This window comes from Pagrus major, chromosome 19 (genome assembly GCF_040436345.1).
Source record: "Pagrus major chromosome 19, Pma_NU_1.0".
Taxonomy (NCBI): Eukaryota; Metazoa; Chordata; class Actinopteri; order Spariformes; family Sparidae; genus Pagrus; species Pagrus major.
In genome coordinates, this window is record NC_133233.1 from 3187051 (window position 1) to 3208824 (window position 21774).

Sequence of the window (21774 nt, forward strand, 5' to 3'; positions counted from 1 at the left end):
CACCGAACATATTCTTACCGCAATCTTGGGATTGTGCACCCCTCTTCTTAGAGTTAGTCTCTTCCACACACTTTTTCGACTCCAAAGCAGCCAACCTATCCTCTATGGACAGCAACCTGGAGTTTACTACGGTGAACTTCTCATTCACATCGGCAGCAAGCAGAGTAAGCTGACGAGACAGCCCACTGATAGCATTCATTCAGCAGTTTCTTCTCGCTGGTCTGCGGACTGGCTGAAAGGGGTTGATCGCGTCCATGCAGAGGAGTTGAAGGGGAGTTGAAGGCAAGATGCCGTCCAGTCATTGTAGTTCACGAAACAGCAAAGCAGTTAAAACACAGGAAATGGAGGAAAAGGTCTGAGTACAGGAATAAAAACATGTCTGTGTATATGCTCGTCTTGCAAGTACTGCTGTATGAGTCATGCCCATGACCTCGCACGTGATTGGATGAGGTGCCCATGACCTCGCACGTGATTGGACGAGGGCTCCTCGTCCAATCACGTGCGAGGTCATTGTTATACGGAAGAACTCACGAGACGAGCTCACATATGTTTATGATATAAATACTGTGCCTATGAAGCTCTGTGATATAAACACGGTGTGTCGTCAGTTGAAAGATGGAAGTCCCAAGACTGAAGAAAAGACCTTGGCGCCTCTGTGAACATTGCAACACTGAACTCTGTCATACACAGTATTTTTTGTTGTTTGTTGTTGTTTTGTGTATCTTTTTTACATAACATTGGCCATTGCTAATGACATACACAGTAATTAATCTAGCATACTTTCATTAAATAAATCAATTCAAGCTAAAATTTAAGAGTCTATAATTAGGCTATACTGAGCCTGATCTATTTATACCAGAGATTTTCTAACGAAGTTAATACCTTTTAGAAAAATGTCACCTGGGGTAAAACTCCCCCTGCTACCCTGATTTGCATTTGTATAGCTCACAGCATTTTCATTTACATGTTAAAGCCTCCCCTAGAATTAGGGGGAGGGGGGTCACGTGGGGACAACTGCCAAGCAAGGCCCGTGTCAATTTCCAACAATTCACGGCAGTTTTCGGTGTTGCCTGCAAATTGCCGTGTACAGTCGTAAACCTGAACTTCCACGACAATCTACAGTGCCGCTTACTGACGAAAATCCGACTTTTCATGCAGTGATTTGTCCCTTTGGGTCTTCTCGGAGCTTGGCCACTCCAGAGGTGGCTGAACGCTTTCAACCTCCACCCAAAGTGGGACATACGCGTGACACTGCAGGTGACATGTACATGTCTTTGAGCTTTACGCCCCTGGAGAGACACACTGCTTTTGCTCCAAGGAGTCCCTCTCAGGAGCATTCCTTCAAGAAGGAGACCACAGACACCTCCCTGACAGGTTAGGGAGCAGTCTGGGAAGGCAGGACGGTGAGCGGTGTGCGGTGTGCGGTGTGCGGAAACGCCCCTTGACACATCAACGTCCTGGAACTAAAATGGTTCATCTTGCTCTGGAGGCCCTTCTCCTCTCCATTCGGGGAAGGTACGTTTTAATCAGAACAGACAGTTCCTCCATGGTGTATCTTATCAATCACCAGGGCGGCACCAGGTCTCTGCATTGCCTCCAGGTGGCACAGAAGCTCCTGTTTTGGGCCTTCCGACATTTTGCTTCTCTCAGGGCAATCCATATTCCAGGAGTTGTGAATCAGGCAGCGGACCTCCTGTCCAGAACCGGTCCTCCCCCAGGAGAATGGGAGCTCCATCCAGAAGTGGTAGCCCTCTTGTGGACTTGGTTCGATAAGGCTCGGGCCGATCTGCTTGCATCAGCGGAGATGTCCCATTGCAGGATGTTTCTCCCTGACAGGTTACGCTTTCCCTCCGTTCCCTTCGCTTCCCCAGGTACTCCACAGGATCAACCTGGGCCATTACGGGGTCCTGTTAATAGCCCCCTGTGGCCAAGGAGGCACTGGTTTCCAGTGCTCCTTCAATTTGTTCGCAGTCAACCTTGGGCCTTGCCAGTAAAGTTGGACCTTCTCTTCCAGCTAGACATTCAGATATGGCACCCCAACCCAGCTGTCCTGCAGCTATGGGCATGGCCCCTACTCACTCCCTCTCTCAGGGGCTAGATGAGGCTGTCCTGAGGACCATAAGCAGTGCTAGGGCTCCCTCCACTTGTGCTAACTGTGGTCACAAGTGGAGGGTGTTCTCCTCATGGTGCAGCAATAGGCAGGACAATCCAGCCACTTGCTCTATAGAACTAGTCCTCTGTTTTCTGCAGTCTCTGTTGTACTCAGGAAGAGTGGCCAGCACAATTAAGGTGTATATGGCTGCCATATATTTCTTCCATGACACAGTGGGGGGTGTTACAGTGGGGAGACACCCTTAAGTGTCCCGGTTTACTAGGGGGGCATATTACCTGTGACCAGACAGAGTGCTCAGGGCTTCGTTGTGGGACCTCCCTCTGGTGCTTAGATCCCTGACTCAAGCTCCATATGAACCTATAGAGCAATCCGACCTTAAGTCTCTTTCTCACAAAACGCCTTTCCTATTGGCCATTTGTTTGGCCAAAAGGGTGGGTGAGCTACTTGCTCTGTCCGTAAGTGAGGACTGATGACCCAGGCATGTCTCTATGGCCAAATCCCTCATTTTTACCAAGGGGGGTAAACCCTCAGACAGTAAACCAGGTGGTTAAGATCAGTGCATTTTCACCCAGTCCTGATCTCACACATGGGGACCCTGGCCTGCTGACTTTGTGTCCTGTGAGGGCACTGAAGGTTTATATTGCTCACACTCAGTCTCTGAGGTGCTCACATGCCCACACGCCCAGCTGTTTGTCTGCTTCAGTGGGAAGAAATTGGGGCTCCCAGTGTCTAAACAGTGTTTATCCCACTGGATTGTCATCACTATCTCTGATGCCTATTCTGGGCAGAACCTCTCAGTCCCGGGTAATCTGGTTGCTCACTCAACCAGGAGTGTAGCCACCTGCTGGGCGGCTTAAAAAGGTGTTCCTCCCACCTCCTCCCCTGTACTCCTATTTTTAATGCACTTCACAAGAATAGGTCACACAGCTAGAGTAGGGAACACAACAGGGTTAGAGAGGTGGGTTGGGCTAGGTGCTGGAGGTGTAAAAGGGGGGTAGGCTGTGGCAGTGGTGCACTGCAACTCTGCCAACCCCCTCCTCCCGTCACCCTTCCTGCCCTTCTATTTTAATGCACCACACTAGAATAATAACAAAATCAAAAAGAAATAAAAAGAATTAATTATGGGGGGGAAAAAGAGAAAAAAAAAAACACATATAAAATAAAATAAATAAAAACACAAATATGGCGGGGCCTGGGTTGCCTGCCCTTGCACAGTGGGGTGCCCGGGGGGTGGGGGGCCCCGGGTGTCCCGCCCCCCCCCCCCCCCCCCCCCCCCCCCCCCCCCCAGTCTCTGTGCTACTTCCCTGCAGCCCTGGCCCCCGTTGGACCTGGTCCTTGGCTGCCGCCAGCGGGGGTGCATCTATCCTGGAGGTCGCCGTGTGGTTTTCCCTGGGGGTGGATGGTTTCCGGCCTTGGAGGGGTGCTGCGACCGTCACCGGGGGGACCATCTGTGCCCCGGGGGTCTGGTCTTCGGCTGTGGGACACGGGGCTGTGCGGGGCTGAGGGGTTGGATCGACTAGGGGGATGGGGGGAAATGCCTTGCCCCCCTCATGCTCCGGTGCGCTGGCTGGCTGGCCCTGGCCCTGGCTCGTTCGGCGGCCTGTCTGCCTGCTCCTGGGCTCTGCGGGTTGGGTTGACTCCTGGGCTCAACCGATGGGGGAGGGTGGTGGTGTGGCGGGGGTGTCCATTGGGTGCGTATGGGTCTTTCCCCTGCCCCCCTCCTCTTCGGGGTGGCCTGGGGGCCGGCCTGGGCGCCCCGGCGGTACCCGACTTCATCTGGTCTGGGTCCTCTGCTGGACTGTGGTCCTGGGTCCCCCCAGGTGCTTTTGGATCCTACGGCCTGACTAATCTGGCGACCGGGGTGGGAGGCTGACCCGCCTGGCTGATCGGACCCAAGTGGTAACAAGTGCACCGGTAGTAGTCTTGTTAGATAAACTAAACCAACACGGTGGCAACCCTTTGTGACCCAAGCTTTACTAATGATTGTGGCCACTTAGCGTTGCGTCACCAACAACATCACATCGCGGTGTTTTGACGATAGGAGAAAATGGTTTCACTCTCTATCTGAACACTTCTATTCTTGCTTCTCTTCTCTCTTTTTCTATTTCCCTGCCCTCTGTATGTTTTTCTGTATTTTTATACGTATTGGTGTACATATGGCGTATTCTACTGTCTCCCACTCACGGTGGTGTCTTAAGCCCTCTTACACAGAATGTTATTAGTTGTCAATAAAAGATAGGCCGAAGAACTAAGAGGGTTGGTGGTAGTTGCATGCACATCACAAGCACTTACACACACAAAAAAAAAAAAAAGAAGAAAAAAAAAAAAAAGAAAAAAAAAAAAAAAAAAAGGTGTTCCTCTTTCAGAAATCTGTGCAGCAGCTTCATGGAATTTAAATTTCCAGTTATCGTACATCTCTTGTATTTTTTTGCTATACTCTGCTTCTATCATTGACTAAAATAGGATTCTACAGATGCTCTTTAAAGGTGGCCCAGAGTTTTAATAATGATAATTCTTTACCAAGTCACTACCTTGTTTCTTGTGATGTCAGGTTTTGTGTAATTCAAAATTTAACAATCCATTTGGTCCATGACATGTCAGACACACTTGGAGTAGAACGAGTGGATAATGATTGAATTCTATCCAGATCACATCAAGAATGGCATTCTGATGGACAACACAGTTTTACAGTCTTGTGCAGACCATGTCCAGTTTATATACAAACCATGAAGCTATTTGCTTCCTAATGTGATTTGACTGAGCTCGCATTAAAGGAACTTGTCCTTGAGTTGAGTTGTCATGCACCCTGCACTGCCTGAAGTTGCAGCTCTGTATTTATAGCAGGGCTTCTTAATGTCTTTCCTTGTTATTGAGACACAGAGATCACTGTGTACCTGCTGTTTTGAGGTTGGATTAAGTCGTGGCTGCTGTAAAAGGACCACACATTTAACATGCACTGTGTGTACAGTTATCTTGCTGCAAGGCTTTATTCAAATGGTGTAATTCAAGACTTGGAGCTGATCATGGAAGATAAACACCAAGACAAGAGTAGATGAGTGCAGAGGGAAGCTATGGGCATTTAGTAACCGGAAAGAGGAGACCCTGTGATTGTGTGTATGAACTGCGTGCTTATGTGTGAGGGATGCCATGGGAGCAGTGCTTAGCTGGTTTTCTACTCGTCTTTGTGCTTTGGTGCCGGATGCAGTTAATGCATTGAAGCGCTGGAGAGTAAGTAAAAATCTTACTTTGGAGGATTTCATTAGAATTACAGAATTGCAGTGTGTGTGCGTGTGTGTGTGTGTGTGTGTGTGTGTGTGTCTACGGATCTTTATCACAACAGTTTGATAACCACATTTGAGGGATCATTGCAAAAATGTATGTTTATGTATATCTTCTGTGTAAGAAAATTGCCAATATATCACCATTGGAATTTATTTTTTTACTCCTCAGTTATGGCATCAGCCCCAAAAATTCAGTATCAGTTGGGCTCTGCTAATAATGTTTCATTATATGGCTTCAATTCAACAACTTATCAGTTATTTAGCTGGGAGGCCTATGTGGGTCCCCTTCTGTGATCATAGGTTTCAGTAGCCTATTCTACTCCAGTAGCATACCCTGCTTCATCACTCTGTATGTTGCGCTAGCAGGCTGTGTGTTACATTAGCAGGCAAGGTTAAGCAGATTCCACTTTCTGAGTGAAATACAAATTTAGCATTCTAGCATGATAAATAAATGATAAATTGCAAATGGTAGTTGTGGAAGCCTCTTGTCATCAACCCAAATAGGCTATATAGTATTGACTTCTCCAGTTTGCAGCACAAAACCTCACAGCGCGTCTTCAAACCTTGCTGGCTCTCAGCTGTCAATCAACGTATACCATAGGAAACGGACACTGAGAGGTTCAAGAATAAGCAGCAGTTTCCACCATTTTATTTCACTTTTTGAAGAATCTTACTGAGGGATATAAAGGGATATAGGCGGGGGAAAAAAATCATTGAGTTTCTTTTGAGCACTCCGTAGAATCCAAAAAACAACAAGCACAACGCGTATATTGCCCTCTAATTTATATTTTCTGACACAAAATGTAAGGAGAATTCATATTTTGAGCTTAACTAAAAAATGTATCTTCTTTAAAAAATGATAAAATTATTGAACCTTATTAACATTTTTGCTGGCTTTAATGGTAAAATATATAACATTTTAAACATGAATAAAGCAGCAAACTACTATGTAAAGATACAATGGTGCCCTGAACAGAGAACGACATCACACTCCCTCCTTGAGCTTCTCTGTTCGTTGTTTTGGTAGCCGGGCCGGCCATGCATGCATGTAAGTGCATATGCGTGTTACTGCACACTAAATATCAAAAACAAGATTTGAAGTAACACAATAGGCTATGCACTTACAAAATCTTAATTCATATTTGATCAGCACTGCCTAATTTTATAGTTTAATCTGAGTTTCATGACCAGTGTGTGATCAGATGGCATTTTTTTTTTGTGCTTGTTTTGGTGTGGTGCTGTAATGCAATATTTAGTGGCAAAAAAGTCAGAAATTCCACCTTTAATAGAGGAGTTAGTTTGAACACTATATATGACAAGTTATTTTAAGCTATTTTAGATTGATGTTGTGTGCTTTTCAATATTGAATCTTAAGGACTTGCTGATTTGTGAATTTGGTTGACTGACTCTGGAGGTTACAAAGTGCCTTCTAAATAATTGCTCTTATGCAGCTCATGTATGTATGACTGTATGATGATCAAATTTAAAATTCTTCCTGGTACTGTGTTAAACTCCCTGTTGTTATTGCACAATTTTCTATCTCACCCTCCTTTTCTTTACTGTCTCAACAGCCCCAGGAAGCCCTTGAAGACTCCCCCCACCTCTCTGAAGGATTATGTTTAGAGGAGGGGGATTTGGGTGCTGACTCCCTGGAATGGTGCGAGAGAGGAATAGGAGGGGGTGACACATCCGATGAGTATTTCGACTCCCGCTCTTGGCACAGTGACACCCTGTCAGATTTGGGTCCAGATGCAGATGACTCACTGGATGCCCTCCTGGGACTGGAGAACACCTACATTGATCGAAGAACAGCAGTCAGCAGCTTCCACACTGGGCAGAGTAAAGCCTGGCAGAGAGAGTCAGCGACAACCAAGGATGGCCACAAAGATGCCACAGCGACTTATTTTGGTCGATCCACATGTAGCAGGAGGAAAAGTCCAGAGAACAATGTGGACCCTAATATTCACTTGAAGCTGACCGCTAGAGACGTGGGATCAGTTGAGATCCAACCTCATCTAAGTACAGAGAAACCAAAACTAGACTTGCACCAGGAACAGTCCTCAGAAATTCCAGTCACATGGAGTGCGGAGCTACAGAGTTTAAATATACAAAGGCTACACAACACAGACACCTTTGACACAAAGGTAACTAGTCCACCAGACACTCAGGAAGTGAAGTCACGTGTGCACTCTGAGGAAAGCAATCCCAACAGGCGGAATCAATCTACAGACTCAGAAACATGCACAATACGTATAGATACCACAGAGGACAAGATTGTGGATACACTACAACAGCAAAGCACCCATGAACATGAGACAAGGTTACAGACACGTAACACAGATGGAAAACGCATAGAGAACACAAGCGGAGAAAGATTAGAAATCTATAATGTTCAGGATGTAGAAGTAGAGAATATTGAATTGCTCAGCACTGTAGAGAGAAGCGCAGGTTTAAATAGATGCAACAGTGACTGTATTAATAGACACAGTCACAGACAGAGAGAAAGTTTCGAACAACAGGGTATTAACAGTGAAGACCAAGAGATACATGCAGTTATAAAAGTGCAAAGTGAGGACAAAAGGGACTTGTGCGAGAGTGGGGGGGATTATTCTAACACACATGGAACACATCAAAAAATAAATGCACGATCATTTGACAGTATTTGTACACCAGTACACTCTAAATCTGAGTTAGTTACAGAAATTGTTGTATCAAGTCCAAACATCACAGAAGCATCACATAACACAAAGTCAGTCAATACTCAAATCAATGTATTGGCACAAAAGGTGGATATTTGCTGCTCACGAACTTCGTTTGAAGAGAGACCCATAAGAGGATTGTCAGAGATCCACCCTCAGGTTTGTACTAGTGTAACAAAGCCCCAGGATAAGGCATGGGTGTCAGGTGTCTGCTTCCAGGCAGATCAGTTTGGGTGTGTTGGCAGTACAACAGAGGGAACTAAACCACCTGGGACAGTAAATGAAATCTGTTCCTCTATCACATTTTCCACAGAGACCACAGCCTGTTATCCATTGGATACCTGTGCTACTGAGCTGACTGTTGTTCCAGAGGTTTCTGCTCTGGCCTCACCTGTGTCCCTAGTAGACTCAGGTGTGGAGGAGCAACCAGAACAAAAACAACCTCAGACCACAAGGTCACAACCAGGGCAAGTTCAAGGTCAAACCCAGAATTTAATCCCTTATCAGTTCGATCAGAGGGGTGCTACGATTGAAATACCTACTCATAGACAGCTCCATACTGTCAAAAAGCTCTGGCTTTCAGGACCTGATTCAACTCAAACCCAATCTGACACTGGTGAGGAGCCTAAAGAATGTCTGCCTCATCACCCACTCTCAAATAATCTGCTGTTTTTTTCTCATGACCGAGGAGCAGAGGATATCTCCCCTTTGTTATCAGAGAACTCTGAAGGAGCGAGGAGGGTAGGATCACCGTGCTCTCTACGAAGGCAAAACAAGGAGCAGGAGGTGGAGCTCAGTCATTTTTATCTTGACCAGGAACAAACTGTGGATGCAGTAAGCAAAGCCAAACTTCCACTGTCAAAGCTTGGTATAACAGAGCTTTCTGAGCGCAGCGAGCTGAGAGTAATTGCCAAAGCAATTCCCAGTTTTCCAGATGCCTCCTTTGCTAGGCATGTGCATAGAGAGATAGGAAAAACACCAACTTGTCCTGCTGCTACTGAGTCCATTCATGACTCTAGCATAGTACACCCAGATGTAGCACAAAAGGCTATTACCTCGACAAATGTACAAACTACTGTCAGCACAATTTCTAGTCATTTTAAGGAAGTTCAGCTGGAGTTGAAGATCCCTGAACCTCCCTGCAGCCTGCAAGCCTCTTTTGATCTGCTCTCAGACTCTAACAATAACACCAAGACCAGCGTAAATGGAGGGGGGAGAGGAGAGGGTGTAAGCTATTTCTCAAAGGAAGCCCAGAGCAACTACAAAAGTAACGAGAGAATAAATTGCCCCCTGGTTGAGCCATCAACAAAAGTGACCTCTGACCCCTTGGAAGATATAGACATACCTCAGGAAGACTCTGAGGTGTTCCTGTCTCCACTGGACCACGGACCCAACTGGAGCAGAGAGGACTCTGAATCTGGTCCAGAGAAAGACCTTGATAGCCACAGCCATTTTAGCCTAGCATATGCAAATGAGCTAGAAAACCTTAAGACAGAAAAGACATTTGTTGAAAGTCTAGATTACAAGTGTTCTAACTCTGAAAGAAATGAAGGCTTTAACCCCTTAAGTTCAGAGAGTAGAGGCCTATTAGTTGACAGTAAATCTAAAGAGAGTCACCATTGTAGCCAACCAGGGGATCACTGCTTACCTAATAAAAGAATAGGCGGCTTGTCCAAATCATTCAAGAAACATGCTCTGGGTGAGGAGTGCAGAGAGCACACGGAAGTCAGCTTGCCAGCTCCACAGCAGGAGGCCAGAAATCTCAGATACCCACACCCTGATGTTAGCCTCAACCTGCTTGCTGTGAGTAGTTTAGAACCAATTGTGGAGGCTGAGCGTTCACTGGAAAATTGTTGCACAACAGAGGATAATTTAAAAATAGGAACAAAGAAAGAATATGAGATCATGAGGCCTACTGAGGGAGTTAAAGACAATGTTAACCTATCAGGGGACATCTCCGGCCCCAAGAGTCCACACCACCAGCCTGAGCAGGAAGAAGAATCTTTAACCACTGCTGAGTTAGAACCTGAGGTGAACCCAGCAACACCTCTCCTACGTAGTAATAGTGAAAAGCGCTGTAGACCTATGACTGTTGCCTATGATGTTGAGACTTACACCTCATCTAGCAGCAACTGCAATGAGTTGGAAGATCCTCACTTTGCTATTTCAGCCACAAATGCCAACCCTGACAACATGACCAAGAGAAACAAAACAAAAGGCAACCAGACAGGAAATAAAGGCTCTAAGTTTTCTGTCTTTGCTAAAATGCCTTCTTTTAGGAAGGCTAAGGGCTCAAAGGGTGCTAGAAGTGAGAAGGTACCCCAGGAGTCATCAAATGGGGGAGGTGAGGGTCTTCTGCCTGAGCAAGGGCCACAGAGGGAAAACTCAGATGATGAGGTTTTTGTCAAAGGTGACATCTTCAACAAAACCTCATTGCATTATGAGATAGAAGAGGACTGTGGCTTTTTCTCCTCTACTCCCCACACTCGCCATGTACGTCAACTGGTCAGCCACAGTAGTAGTGGGGATGGTAATGGAGGACCGTGCCAAGACAACCCCCTTCACAGCCAAGCCCAGTCACCTAATGGGCAGACCTACAAGAGGAGCAAGAGCAATGACAGTTTAAACATTCGCATGCGCTTCGCACAAGCTCATAAGTCCCTTTCCAGCTTGTTTGAGTCCCGTTCAATGGATAAGGAGAGTGAAGAGCAGGCCACTATGGGCATTGATGTGGATTCAGGTAAAGCCACACAATCTGGGAGGAAGCTAAAAAGGGCCAAGGAGGCTGAGCTGTTGAAAAGAACTCTTTCACTGCCAGATGGGGAATGTAGTCACATGACTTCTGGGAGAGCAGACCGTGGAGAGCTAAAATCCTCTCCACTCCTGAACAGGCTCAGCAGTCCACGGTCACCATCCTCCCTTAGAGCTCTTCGCCACACTGATCCCATCTCCAAGAGGGGAGTTCCACAAGGGACTGGAGAGGAAAACCCCCATGGAAGCAAATCTAAAGGCCATGGAAGAAAGTGTTCAACAAATGGTCTACCTGCCACACTGTGTGTGTCTGGCATACCTCCATTTTTAGATGACTCTGCAGTCCCACCGCCCAGTTTCACCAGCCCAGTCTCACCTTGGAGCCTCTGCTCACTAGCCACCCTTACTCATGAACTTTCACCATCCTCGATCAGGTCCCAGTCAGTGGCCAGTGAGGGCATCACTGAGAGCCCCCTACGGCCAATGAGCCCTAAACCTAACAGCCCAAGGCCAGCGGCTCAGCGCAAAATTTTTCAATACCCTCGCTCAGCAAGGGCCATTTCTGTCTCTCCTATCCTTCTGGGCCAGTCGGCTAGTGTGGAAGGACTGACAGACCCCCCTGAGAAACCTAAAACTCTAAAACCCTCAGCTAGCCCTCTCTGTCTCAGCCTGAGCCCTCTGGATGGAGCCGAGTGCAGAATAGACAGCCAGTCACACATCAGCCTGTATGCCATTGGCTCCATCAGCGAATTAGAGGTAAGAAAAAATCTGTTTGTCAGACACAGAGCAGATTTTTGTAAATTATGAAAAGAAATGTGTAACAACTTTACAAATCTTGATCATAGGTATCAGTGCTACACCTTATTCAGATTTCTGATGTGTGTGTGTAACTGCAGGCCTTCCTTTTTGGATGTTAAACATAACCATAAAGATGCCTGTACAGGCACAAGTTGCAAGTGGGGTCTCAGCTCCCCAAGTAATTCATTCATGCCTCCTAGTTACCAAGTCTGGCTTGGAATGAAATGGGGAAAAAGGCCAAGATCAAAGACCAGTTAATCTTTTGCTCCGCAATCTGTAGTGTTTGTATGTGTTTATGTGAGTCTCAGGGTGGTTACCAGTGTATCTATATCTCTCAGTATCTGGTTTGGGACAGAGAACAAGTTCCTATTCCCAAGTGTCTCTCTGTGAACTAGATGAAGAGGGGGAATGAAACAGTAGAATCGTAGATTTCCATTCTGTGAGTTAGATGTTTACTGTAGTACTACCTCAGTGGCAGTTCCTACAATAGTCCTGAAATGCAGAGCCAGAGCATGATAACTTGACAACTAGCCCCCTCTTGTGGCTTCCTTCCACAGGATACAAAACAAGATTATAGAGCAACTACTTCTCTAAGTTAGACACCCACTCAGTACACAATACCCTTAAGCTTTGCCAACTGCAGACTAATCACATGATCAGAACAATTTGTGCGGTTATTTTACATTCACTTGTTCCTTTGTTCTCTCTTCTGATCCAGTTTTACACTAATGGAGCCCTATTGACCTGACACACCTAAGCAATGTGGCCTCTACTGCATAAAGGGCAGTATTCACAAGTGTAGCACTTGAAATTTGACACTGCCTTACAATGAAATTTGACAAAAAGAACACTTTTTTTGTTACTTTTGGGGTGATTTTGACAAAGAGCTTGGCAGATCATTTTGACTGCTTCTGAGTAGACTCGTTTACTAGTGATTATACTTATGATTATATACTCTTTTAAATTATTTAAAATATTTTTTGAATATTTTTGTGAAAAGGAAAGAGGTCTGTGTGGTGCAGTTTGTGTGATGCTGTAAATTACTGTCTTTTTTGATACTACCAACCAAGGTTGGCAACTTCACGTGTCAAAACACGTGAAACTTCTGATATTCGTTGAGCGGTCTGTTTGGCAACTCTAATTTCATTTTGTTTCATTGTTTACAAATGTCACAGGTCTGAACCGTGCTGTGTGTGCATTATCTGCATGTATTAAGAAATACAATGAGAACACAATTCACCACTGAAACTATGAATGTGTCGGTGATGACTAGCCAGTGAATGGAAGTGCCTGTCATCATTTCACTGTCATCCTCATGTCATATTGTACAAACACACTTACAAACACATACTTGTCCAAAGTTACAATCTAAAGTTAAAGGGTAACTCCACCAATTTGACACATTACAGCGTGTACTACTGCATACGTGAACAAAGTTGTATAAAGCCTTTTGTGGCTGCAGATGAAGCTGAATGCAATTTGATAAATTGCCTCCAGTGATGTCCTTCAGTAGCTATGTTGCATTCTAGTAATGTAGGCACCAGGTTTTGAAAAGCAGTCTACCGGTAACATTGCACTCCAAAAACACCGGGAGCCATTATGGACAGTTTAAAAACAAATTATCAAAATCGATACAGCAGAATCAGAGATATCGCCTAGTTTATTCTAGACGTTCTTCTTCCTTTACAAAGCATGGCGCTTACTAGGGGTGGGCGATATGACCTAAAGTTTATATCACAGTATGTTTTTTGTTTTTATTTATGGTGACGGTATTATATCATGGTATTACAAGAAGCTGAGCTTCATTGCCTTATTAAGTTCCACATCAAGCCACGTGAAAACAGTTGCAAACTGTTTCTATTTAATCAGCTTCAAACAAGGCTCAACGTTCACTTGACTGTCCCTAATACTAAATACTGCAACATTGCTCCAGTGTGCTATAGTAGCAAGTAGCCACATTAGCTATGGGAGATGCTAACGCTAAATTCAACAGATTAACCGGCAAAATAAAGAGTAACCTACAGCAATGGCAAAACTTTAGCTGCAGCTTCTAAGTTTGACCTTGGTAGCTATCTATCCTTTAGCTTGAGTTTTGAAGCTTATCCTGCTTTTTACATTGCTGGCCCTAAAAACAAGATGTTTGTATTGGTTCTGACGGACAAAATTGGAGAAATTGGGCTGCTTTGTTTTCCTGGTCACATGCTTATGTTACCGAAGTTGGCATTAGTGAGGAAAGTAGTAGTTACTGGATGTAACTTCAGTTCTAGACTATGCGTTTAGCCCTCTAGCTGCATGATATCACAGCTGCAATAAAGCACATTATTTTAAATAGGCTAAAACACTGATGGCAATGACGATGTTCCAAAATCCATGTCATGGCTGAGTGTGACACCGGTGTAGAAACTGGTATACTGCTCACCCCTAGCGCCTACTTTTTTTTTTTTTTTTCATATGCAGTAGTAATCCCGTAGACCTATTAACAAACTTTAGTGTGTAAAATTGGTTACCCTTTAAAAGTAGCCACAGGCAGTCGAGTTTGTATAGTAGAGATGACTGTCACTAACCAGTTCACTGTGCTATCAAAAGGGCACACAAATCGGTGGTCGACCTGCCAGCCAGTCCAGAACAAGAAAGCTGTTGGAGATGAAAGGAGAGGGGAAGGCCTCTTTAGTTTCTGCTGGGCTGAGGACTGGCTGCTGGGTGGATGTGGGCTGTGATGTAGGCCGGCAGCAAAGGCGAAAGTGTTCAGATGACCTCTGGATTGAAGAGCAAAAGAAATACAAATGCAAACTGACCAGAGCCATCAGGGGGAGTCTGGGCCAACTCAACACACTGTTATCTGAAGACATGGACAAAGTGAGATGTGGCCACAGCGTGGTGAGCTGCAAACAAAAAGATCCATACCTTGGAAGTCTTTGTAATCCTCATCTTCTTCCTTCTCTGCCCTACTCCTGAGTTTCCATTCTTCCTGGACAGTTTGTTTCTCTCTGGTGGCTTCTGACAGTTTTTCTTAGATATGAAGCCAGGGCATCTGTCATTGCTTTGCTTTCCGTTTCAGGCATGTCTTCGTAATCTTTTTTCTCCACTCTTCTCACTCTGCACTTTTATTTGTGCATGCCCATTCATCTTGTAGACATTTCTTTGCATATCACTCAATTTTATCCAATAAATGATGTTTTTTCATGTCCAGGTTCATGTCCAGTTCATCATAAGCAAACTAATGAACGTCAGTGATTATATCAGCGATTTGAATGAATCCTCTTCTATTTCTACAGGCTGATGCTGGGGTCACCTTGGGGCCTATGGAGGCCTTCCAGTGGATGCCCCTCAAGGCTCACTGCTTCTCCCAGAGCACCCCCATTGGTCTTGACTGCCTGGGCTGGAGAAGACACATCTCCTACTCCTGTAAGTACTCACCGGTTTAGTCTTCTGCATTTTTCGATACTGCACTCTTATTCAGAGTCACCTGTGGTTGTCAAATAGTGGACTGGCTGTTGGAACATTTGAACATTTGTGTGGCATGAGCTAGAGTAGGTTGTCCGCCGATTGCAGTGTTTGGGGTTCAATCCCTGGCTCCTTCTCATCCAGGTGTCAAGTGTCTTTGAAGACACTGAACCCAAGTTTCTCCTGATGGACAGGCCAGCGCCTTGCATGGCAGCTTCACTACCAGTGTTGTGTAAGTGTGTGTGTGTGTGCGCATGTGAATTGGTGAATGAAAGTCAAATTGTAAAGCAATTTGACTGTTGAGGTAGAACAGCACTACATAAGTTCAGTCCACTGTTGTGGATAAAAGCAGTGTTGCCAACTCTCCTGATTCACGCGGGAGACTCCCGATTTTTAACCCTATCTCCTGCGATGCTCCTGGTCAGTAATTTCTCAGTTTCTCGTTAATCTCCCGATTTTACAGTGAAGGAAACAAGTAATATTGTGGGGGATATTTGTCGCAGTATCTGGCAACCCTGGCCTGCCTGCGCGTATGAGGCAAGCCGGTGACGTGACTCAGTCACTCGCTGGAGGCAGTGATACGCCAAGTAGCGTTGATACTGCTGGAAAATAATAATCAGAAGAAGAAACTTGCTGGTGGTTTCCGTCTTTCCGCTCAGTTCAGCGTTCAGACAGAGATGGATTCAGAGAAGAGAAATAGAGTCAGAGAAAGAGTGACACCTGACACTCCTCCAAAGAAAAGAAAAACTGAAAAAGAAAAAAAGAAATATGCGTCAAGATTTAACACAGCGTGGACCGAGACTTTCCCCTGGGTTAGAGCCAGCCGGTGTAGTACCCACCCAAGTCCTTGAGTGACAAAGGGAACAAGGATTAGGGCTTGGACACACACTCACTAAGATGCACACAATTCAGTGTCCAGTTAGTGTTGTTTGTAAGGCAACTCTTTTGCACATTGTGTACAATATTGTATTTCCGTACACTCATTCTTTTTCAGTACTTTTGAGATTTTGAGGAGGGAAGGATGTATCCATTTTTAATTTGATGTGCAATAAATACTGCGTACTAAATGTATTGCAGTGTAACCGCCTTATTATTTAGCTGTCTGGTACTCATTTCAACAATTAAAACTGCTAATGTTTTCATTGTCCTCAATGGTAAACAGAATCATTTATTGAATATCAAAGAAACAACATTTTCAGAACAAGGTTCCTTCATCAGGTTTAAAATACAAGGCATGAAATGATGACAATTTATACGCACACCTGGCGAAGGAACCTTGTTCCTTGGGCCGATACACAGATGAAAAAAATCTCCCTATTTTTCACAACCCAATGTTGGTAAGTATGTAAAAGCGAGGGTCCCCTAGACCTTTACCAAGCTGCAGAATGGACCCTTTCCTCGTCCCACTCGTGGGGGGAAGTTTAGTACCATTCATGTTTGTACCATCCCAGTAATAAAGATGCTACATAGGACCACTGCCAGACAAGGATATTAACTTTTCTCCCCTAAATAAGTATATCAAGATAATGAGGAAATTGCAGACGTGAAGACGCATGAAAAAATAACTCTCCTAATTATTTTAAAGCAATATTTTGTAGATTGGCATTTTTTGCGATTTGGGCCCCCCTACAGTCTGTAGCCCCATTCACACTGCACTTTCAGTGTGGGAACCATGCGCTGATTCTCCACATCACTGTTTGTGTGAAAGTTACAGATGTGGAGAGGCGGGATAGTTTCGCTGTGGTTCTGATGCGCAGATCAGAGGTGTGTCGGTCTGATGGTGTTCACAGTCTGACAGCTAAACAGATCTTTCACTCATCAAATGAAAGGGAAATGACCCACAAAGCAACCTTACAGGACCAAACAACAGTAATGTGGTAACTGGTAGTGACTTTGGCAACTTATATGAGGAAAAAATACTGCAGTTATATGTGGAAAAGTGTCTGTCATCCTGTCTGTCCTATCGACTCTTGAACTTCCCCCAGAAAACAGCATCCCTTCCCGCGAGTGAAAGCCAGACAGGGTCCGCTGTTTGTGATGGTGATTATGTAATTATGTAATTTAGAGCGAAAAACTTAACTTTGTCACTTTCCAGGATGCATGGTGGGTCAGGATCTCAATCACAACACATTATAACTGCATCCATATGATTATAAACAGTCGGCGGTACATGTTTAGATTAACAGGTGGAAACTGGAGGAAACACGTTAAAAAAACGCACAGATGTCAATGTCATGATGTGTACCATCATGCCCCTTTGGGTTTCACTGCTTGGTTGAGTGTGAACAAACAAAGGTGGAGAAAAGGCGAGCCTTCGCTGTGGCCATAATGCAGAGTTTCTGTGTGAAAAGGCCTTTTGAGTGCAACACCACTCGTAAATACAAATGTCAGGTCTGTAACAATTCATCAGACTTAATGTAGGTGCTAACTACATTACTACAAAACTCATTACGTCATAACTATGTTATGTCTTGAAAACTTGAAGTTACGTAGTGCAGAAACAAGTGACAGAGACACCATTCACCCTATTACAAATCACTGCACCATCGGAATGATTTTGAAGCTGTTATTTTAAGGTAAAAACATTTTATAATGATGCTTTAACTTAAAATTATGTCAAAAAGACTCATTGCACTTGTTGCAACCTTCCTTTCTTCTCTTCTTCCTATCTATCTATCTATCTATCTATCTATCTATCTATCTATCTATCTATCTATCTATCTATCTATCTATCTATCTATCTATCTGTCTGTCTGTCTGTCTGTCTGTCTGTCTGTCTGTCTGTCTGTCTGCCTTCAGTTCATAGATTATCTCTGCAGTCTGATCTTGGAATGCCCAAGCCAAATTTCAGCTCTGTCAGTCTATGTTGAATCTGTCCTGGGTGTAACTTAAACTGACTCACTGATCAAATTTCACCTGTGCTATAAACACATGGCACGACATGGGTATACACACAGTGCAGTTCCTTATTTAACCTGCTGGCTGCAGTAAAGTCTCATTGAAACTCAAAGCTCAGAAAGTCCCTCTAACCGGTCACAGAACCATACAGATAGTAAAAGGCCATCAGATTCTTTGGGGACATAAAATTCTTTATTTTATGCTTTTTATTTTTTGTTGGGCTTGTGTGACAAAGATAGGAAAGACATTTCCACACTGCTAAAACCAACCAACCAACTAACCAACCAACCAACCAACCAACCAACAAACAAAACATTTAGCCATCCCACTGAAACACATCAGCACTGTGAATCATGTGAAACATTTAGGGCAGGGTATTGTTTCAAATTTTTCAGTACTGGCTCATATTAGAGATCGACTGATATGTTTTTTGTTTTGTTTTTTCAAGTAGACCAATAACAGATATTTGAAACTGATATGCATTTGCAGTAAACATGAAAATCTCAGTGTCAAAGTTTAGAATAACCAGTGATGGAATGTAACTAAGCACAATTTACTCAAATACTGTACTTAAGTATAATGTTAAAGGTACTTTACTGGAATGTTCCCATTTTCTGCTACTTCCAATTCACTACATTTATTTAATAACCTTAGCTACTAATTACTTTACAGATTCACATTATTCAGTGTTGATAGGCTATGACTTGTGTTGTATTATCAGTAAGATGGCGCAACATTGATTGAGAACACAGTGTTGACTACAGATCGAAAAGGACGCTGAATCAGAGCTAAAATAGTACATTTTTAAATTTATTTATTTTATCAGCAATCAGACGCAAGAAAAACTGAGACCGATAATCAGAAAAATGCTGAATATCAGCCCTGAAAATCAACTGGGCCAGTAATCAGTCTGTCCCTGCTGGCTTATATGTTGAGTTTTGGTACAACTACCAAATTGTATTTTTCAGATACCTTGGAGTTAGAACACATTATCACAGGACAAAGCTTTTTTTTTTTCAAAACAAAAGCCAATTTTCTCAAATACATGATTAAATTAATGTTTATATTAGGAAATATCTTTCTCTTGCTCTAAGAAAATTAGACCTTTAGGACCTTTTAAACATAATTTCTCTCCCAAAAAATGTGTGCAGTAGACACATTTGGTCAGTACAGAGCCTCTATCTTGAACCCTAAAAATAATGACAACACTGCTGAAACACTACCTTGAGGGCCGACCATATCCTAATCGTCAGTTGTTTATGTCCACCTATTTAGAACGAATGCATTCTAATGCATTCTATCTTTGTATTGTGTTATAATCAGAAGTTTGTCCATCACATTATTACCAGTGACGACAAAATAGACTAAATATTAGAAAGCTTTAGCCTGGTGTACCTGATAAACTGAGAGCTGAGTGTATTGCTGATAAACTGGCTAACATGTACAGTCATGGGCAACAGTTTACATACTTGTAAAGAACATGTTTATTATGGCAGCCTTGAGTTCCAGTGATTTCTATAACTCTCATTTTTTTCTGTGATGGAATGAGTGGAACACAAACTACTTTGTTACAAATAAATTCATGAAGTTTGGTTCAATAATGAAAATGAAAATGTGACCAAATCTGCTGGATCAGAAATATATTGTAGCATGGCCTCTTAACTTCTTCTGAGTGATTCTGATTGATGACAGCTGATGACTTTTCTGGGCCCATTTAAATAGGGCTTGTTTAATACACCCATTAGACTCAGCCACAAACACTACAATGGGAAAGTCTAAGGAGCTCAGCATTGATCTGAAAGAGCACATTATTGATTTGAACAAGTCAGGAAAGTCACTTGGAGTCATTTCAAAGCAGTTACAGGTCCCAAGATCAACTGTACAAACAACTGTTTCTAAGTAGTAAGTCATTATTGAACCAAACTTCATGAATGTTTTTTGTGACAAAGTAGTTTGTGTTCCACTCACTCCATCACAGAAAAATGAGAGTTGTAGATATCTTTGGAAGTGAAGAAGAACTGGAGACTGACAAGATAAACGTGCATGTTTTTTTACAAGTGTATGTAAACTTTTGACCACAACTGTATATATAGTTTTACTGCTGCAGTGACATAATCCTCACCATCATCATCCTTTCAGTGACAGTGTACCTGGGTTGTGGTTCCTGTATCACATGTCTGGGTTGTGGTTCCTGTCTGGGACACTCATGCACATTGGGCCATGATTGCATAAACACACACGCACACACACACACTGAGCCCACACTCGTGCTGTCAGGCAGTATATGGATGCTCTCACAGTGAGGTCAGTGGTCTTGCTGCAGATGTCCGCAGTATAATTAAATTAATTTGACTAAATTAAATTATGAGTTTAATCATAAGACAAGTGCAACTTCACTCACAGAATGGGACAGCACACACACAATAAGCCACTTTAATCTTTTTACACAGTGCTATGCATCATTGTGATCCCCAGCAAAGCTGAGATAATCTGTTCAGTGATATATCTCTTCTTCTCATGTAATCTTCTTTAAGGTGGTTTAATTTGCTAGAATCTCTTCGTAATGGTAGTCTGAACTTGAAAAGACAGATAGTCAGCTGTTAACATACAATGTGTAATTTCTGCCTCTAGGGGGCTCTCTATCAAAGCAAAATGCACTACCATTGTGGCTACCATTAGCTCATGGCTAATGTAGTAAAGTAATCTGGCTGTTTGTAGCAGATAAAGACAGCATGGTGGTGGTGGTGGTTAGCGCTGTTGCCTCACAGCAAGAAGCACAGCGCTGTGTGTTTGATTCCTAGCTGGGTCTGGCTTCCTCCCAAAGCCATGCGAGTGAGGTTAAAGTAAAACTCTTGCCAAAATGCAACCTAGGCTTTTTTTGTGAATGTACCCCAGTCAAACCTTTGTGTAAAAGCATAATTACGACGAAAAAGCCACTTCCATATAAATGCACGGATAATTAAACTAAATTATTTTAATTTAAATTAAATTAAATTAAATTAAATTAAATTAAATTAAATCAAATTAAATTAAATTAAATTAAATTAAATTAAATTAAATTAAATTAAATTAAACTAGAACTAAGCTTTAGGAGCTTTCCACCTTTACTCTCCTCCATGTTACGTCGCACTTGGGGATCAATGCTTCTCGACTGGCAGGACGGCGGCGAGCGGAGCAAGCTACTGCTAGCGTGAGTTGTTCAAAAACCTTCTTTTTAGTAAACTCTGTACACAAACAATGTTCTCAATGCTTGTGTTCATGTGTAGAGACCCTGGTGATATTACGAGCAAAGTTTCATGTTGTGTCGAGTCTTCTTAGTGTTTTAAAAATAGCGATTTTGATGCTACCGTAATGTTGCCCCTAGCACGCCATTGAAAATGATTTTGACCCAAAAACGAAAATACGGTAAATCTTAAAAGTGGCTTTTTCGTCGTAATTATGCTTTTACACAAAGGTTTGACTCAGTTTCCTTCACAAAAAAAGCCTAGGTTGCATTTTGGCGAATGTTTCACTTTAATCGGTCACTCTAAATTGTCCATATGTGTGAATGCGTAGGTGTGAATGCGAAGGTGAATGGTTGTTTGTCTCTATATGTCAGCCTTGTGATGAACTGGCGACTTGTCCAGGGTGTACCCCACCGTGTGCCCAGTGTCAGCTGGAATTGGCTCCACCCCCCGCATCCCTGTAAAGGATAAATGGTTTTGGACAATGAATGAATGAATGATCCTCACTCACTTTGCTGGTTGTGAACACATCAATAAACAACCACCGTTTCTGATGAAAATCTATC

The 21774-nt window shown here is 43.4% G+C and overlaps 1 protein-coding gene across 1 annotated transcript in view; it reads left to right on the top strand.

The window, feature by feature from the left end:
* Positions 1 to 21774, top strand: part of LOC141014500 (rho guanine nucleotide exchange factor 4-like) — a 155019-nt gene that overhangs the window by 67692 nt on the left and 65553 nt on the right. The window contains exons 3-5 of the mRNA XM_073488318.1: positions 6966 to 7538; positions 14229 to 14519; positions 14918 to 15047. Of these exons, the coding sequence (XP_073344419.1) occupies positions 6966 to 7538; positions 14229 to 14519; positions 14918 to 15047 (994 nt within the window). The remainder of the gene's footprint in view (positions 1 to 6965; positions 7539 to 14228; positions 14520 to 14917; positions 15048 to 21774) is intronic.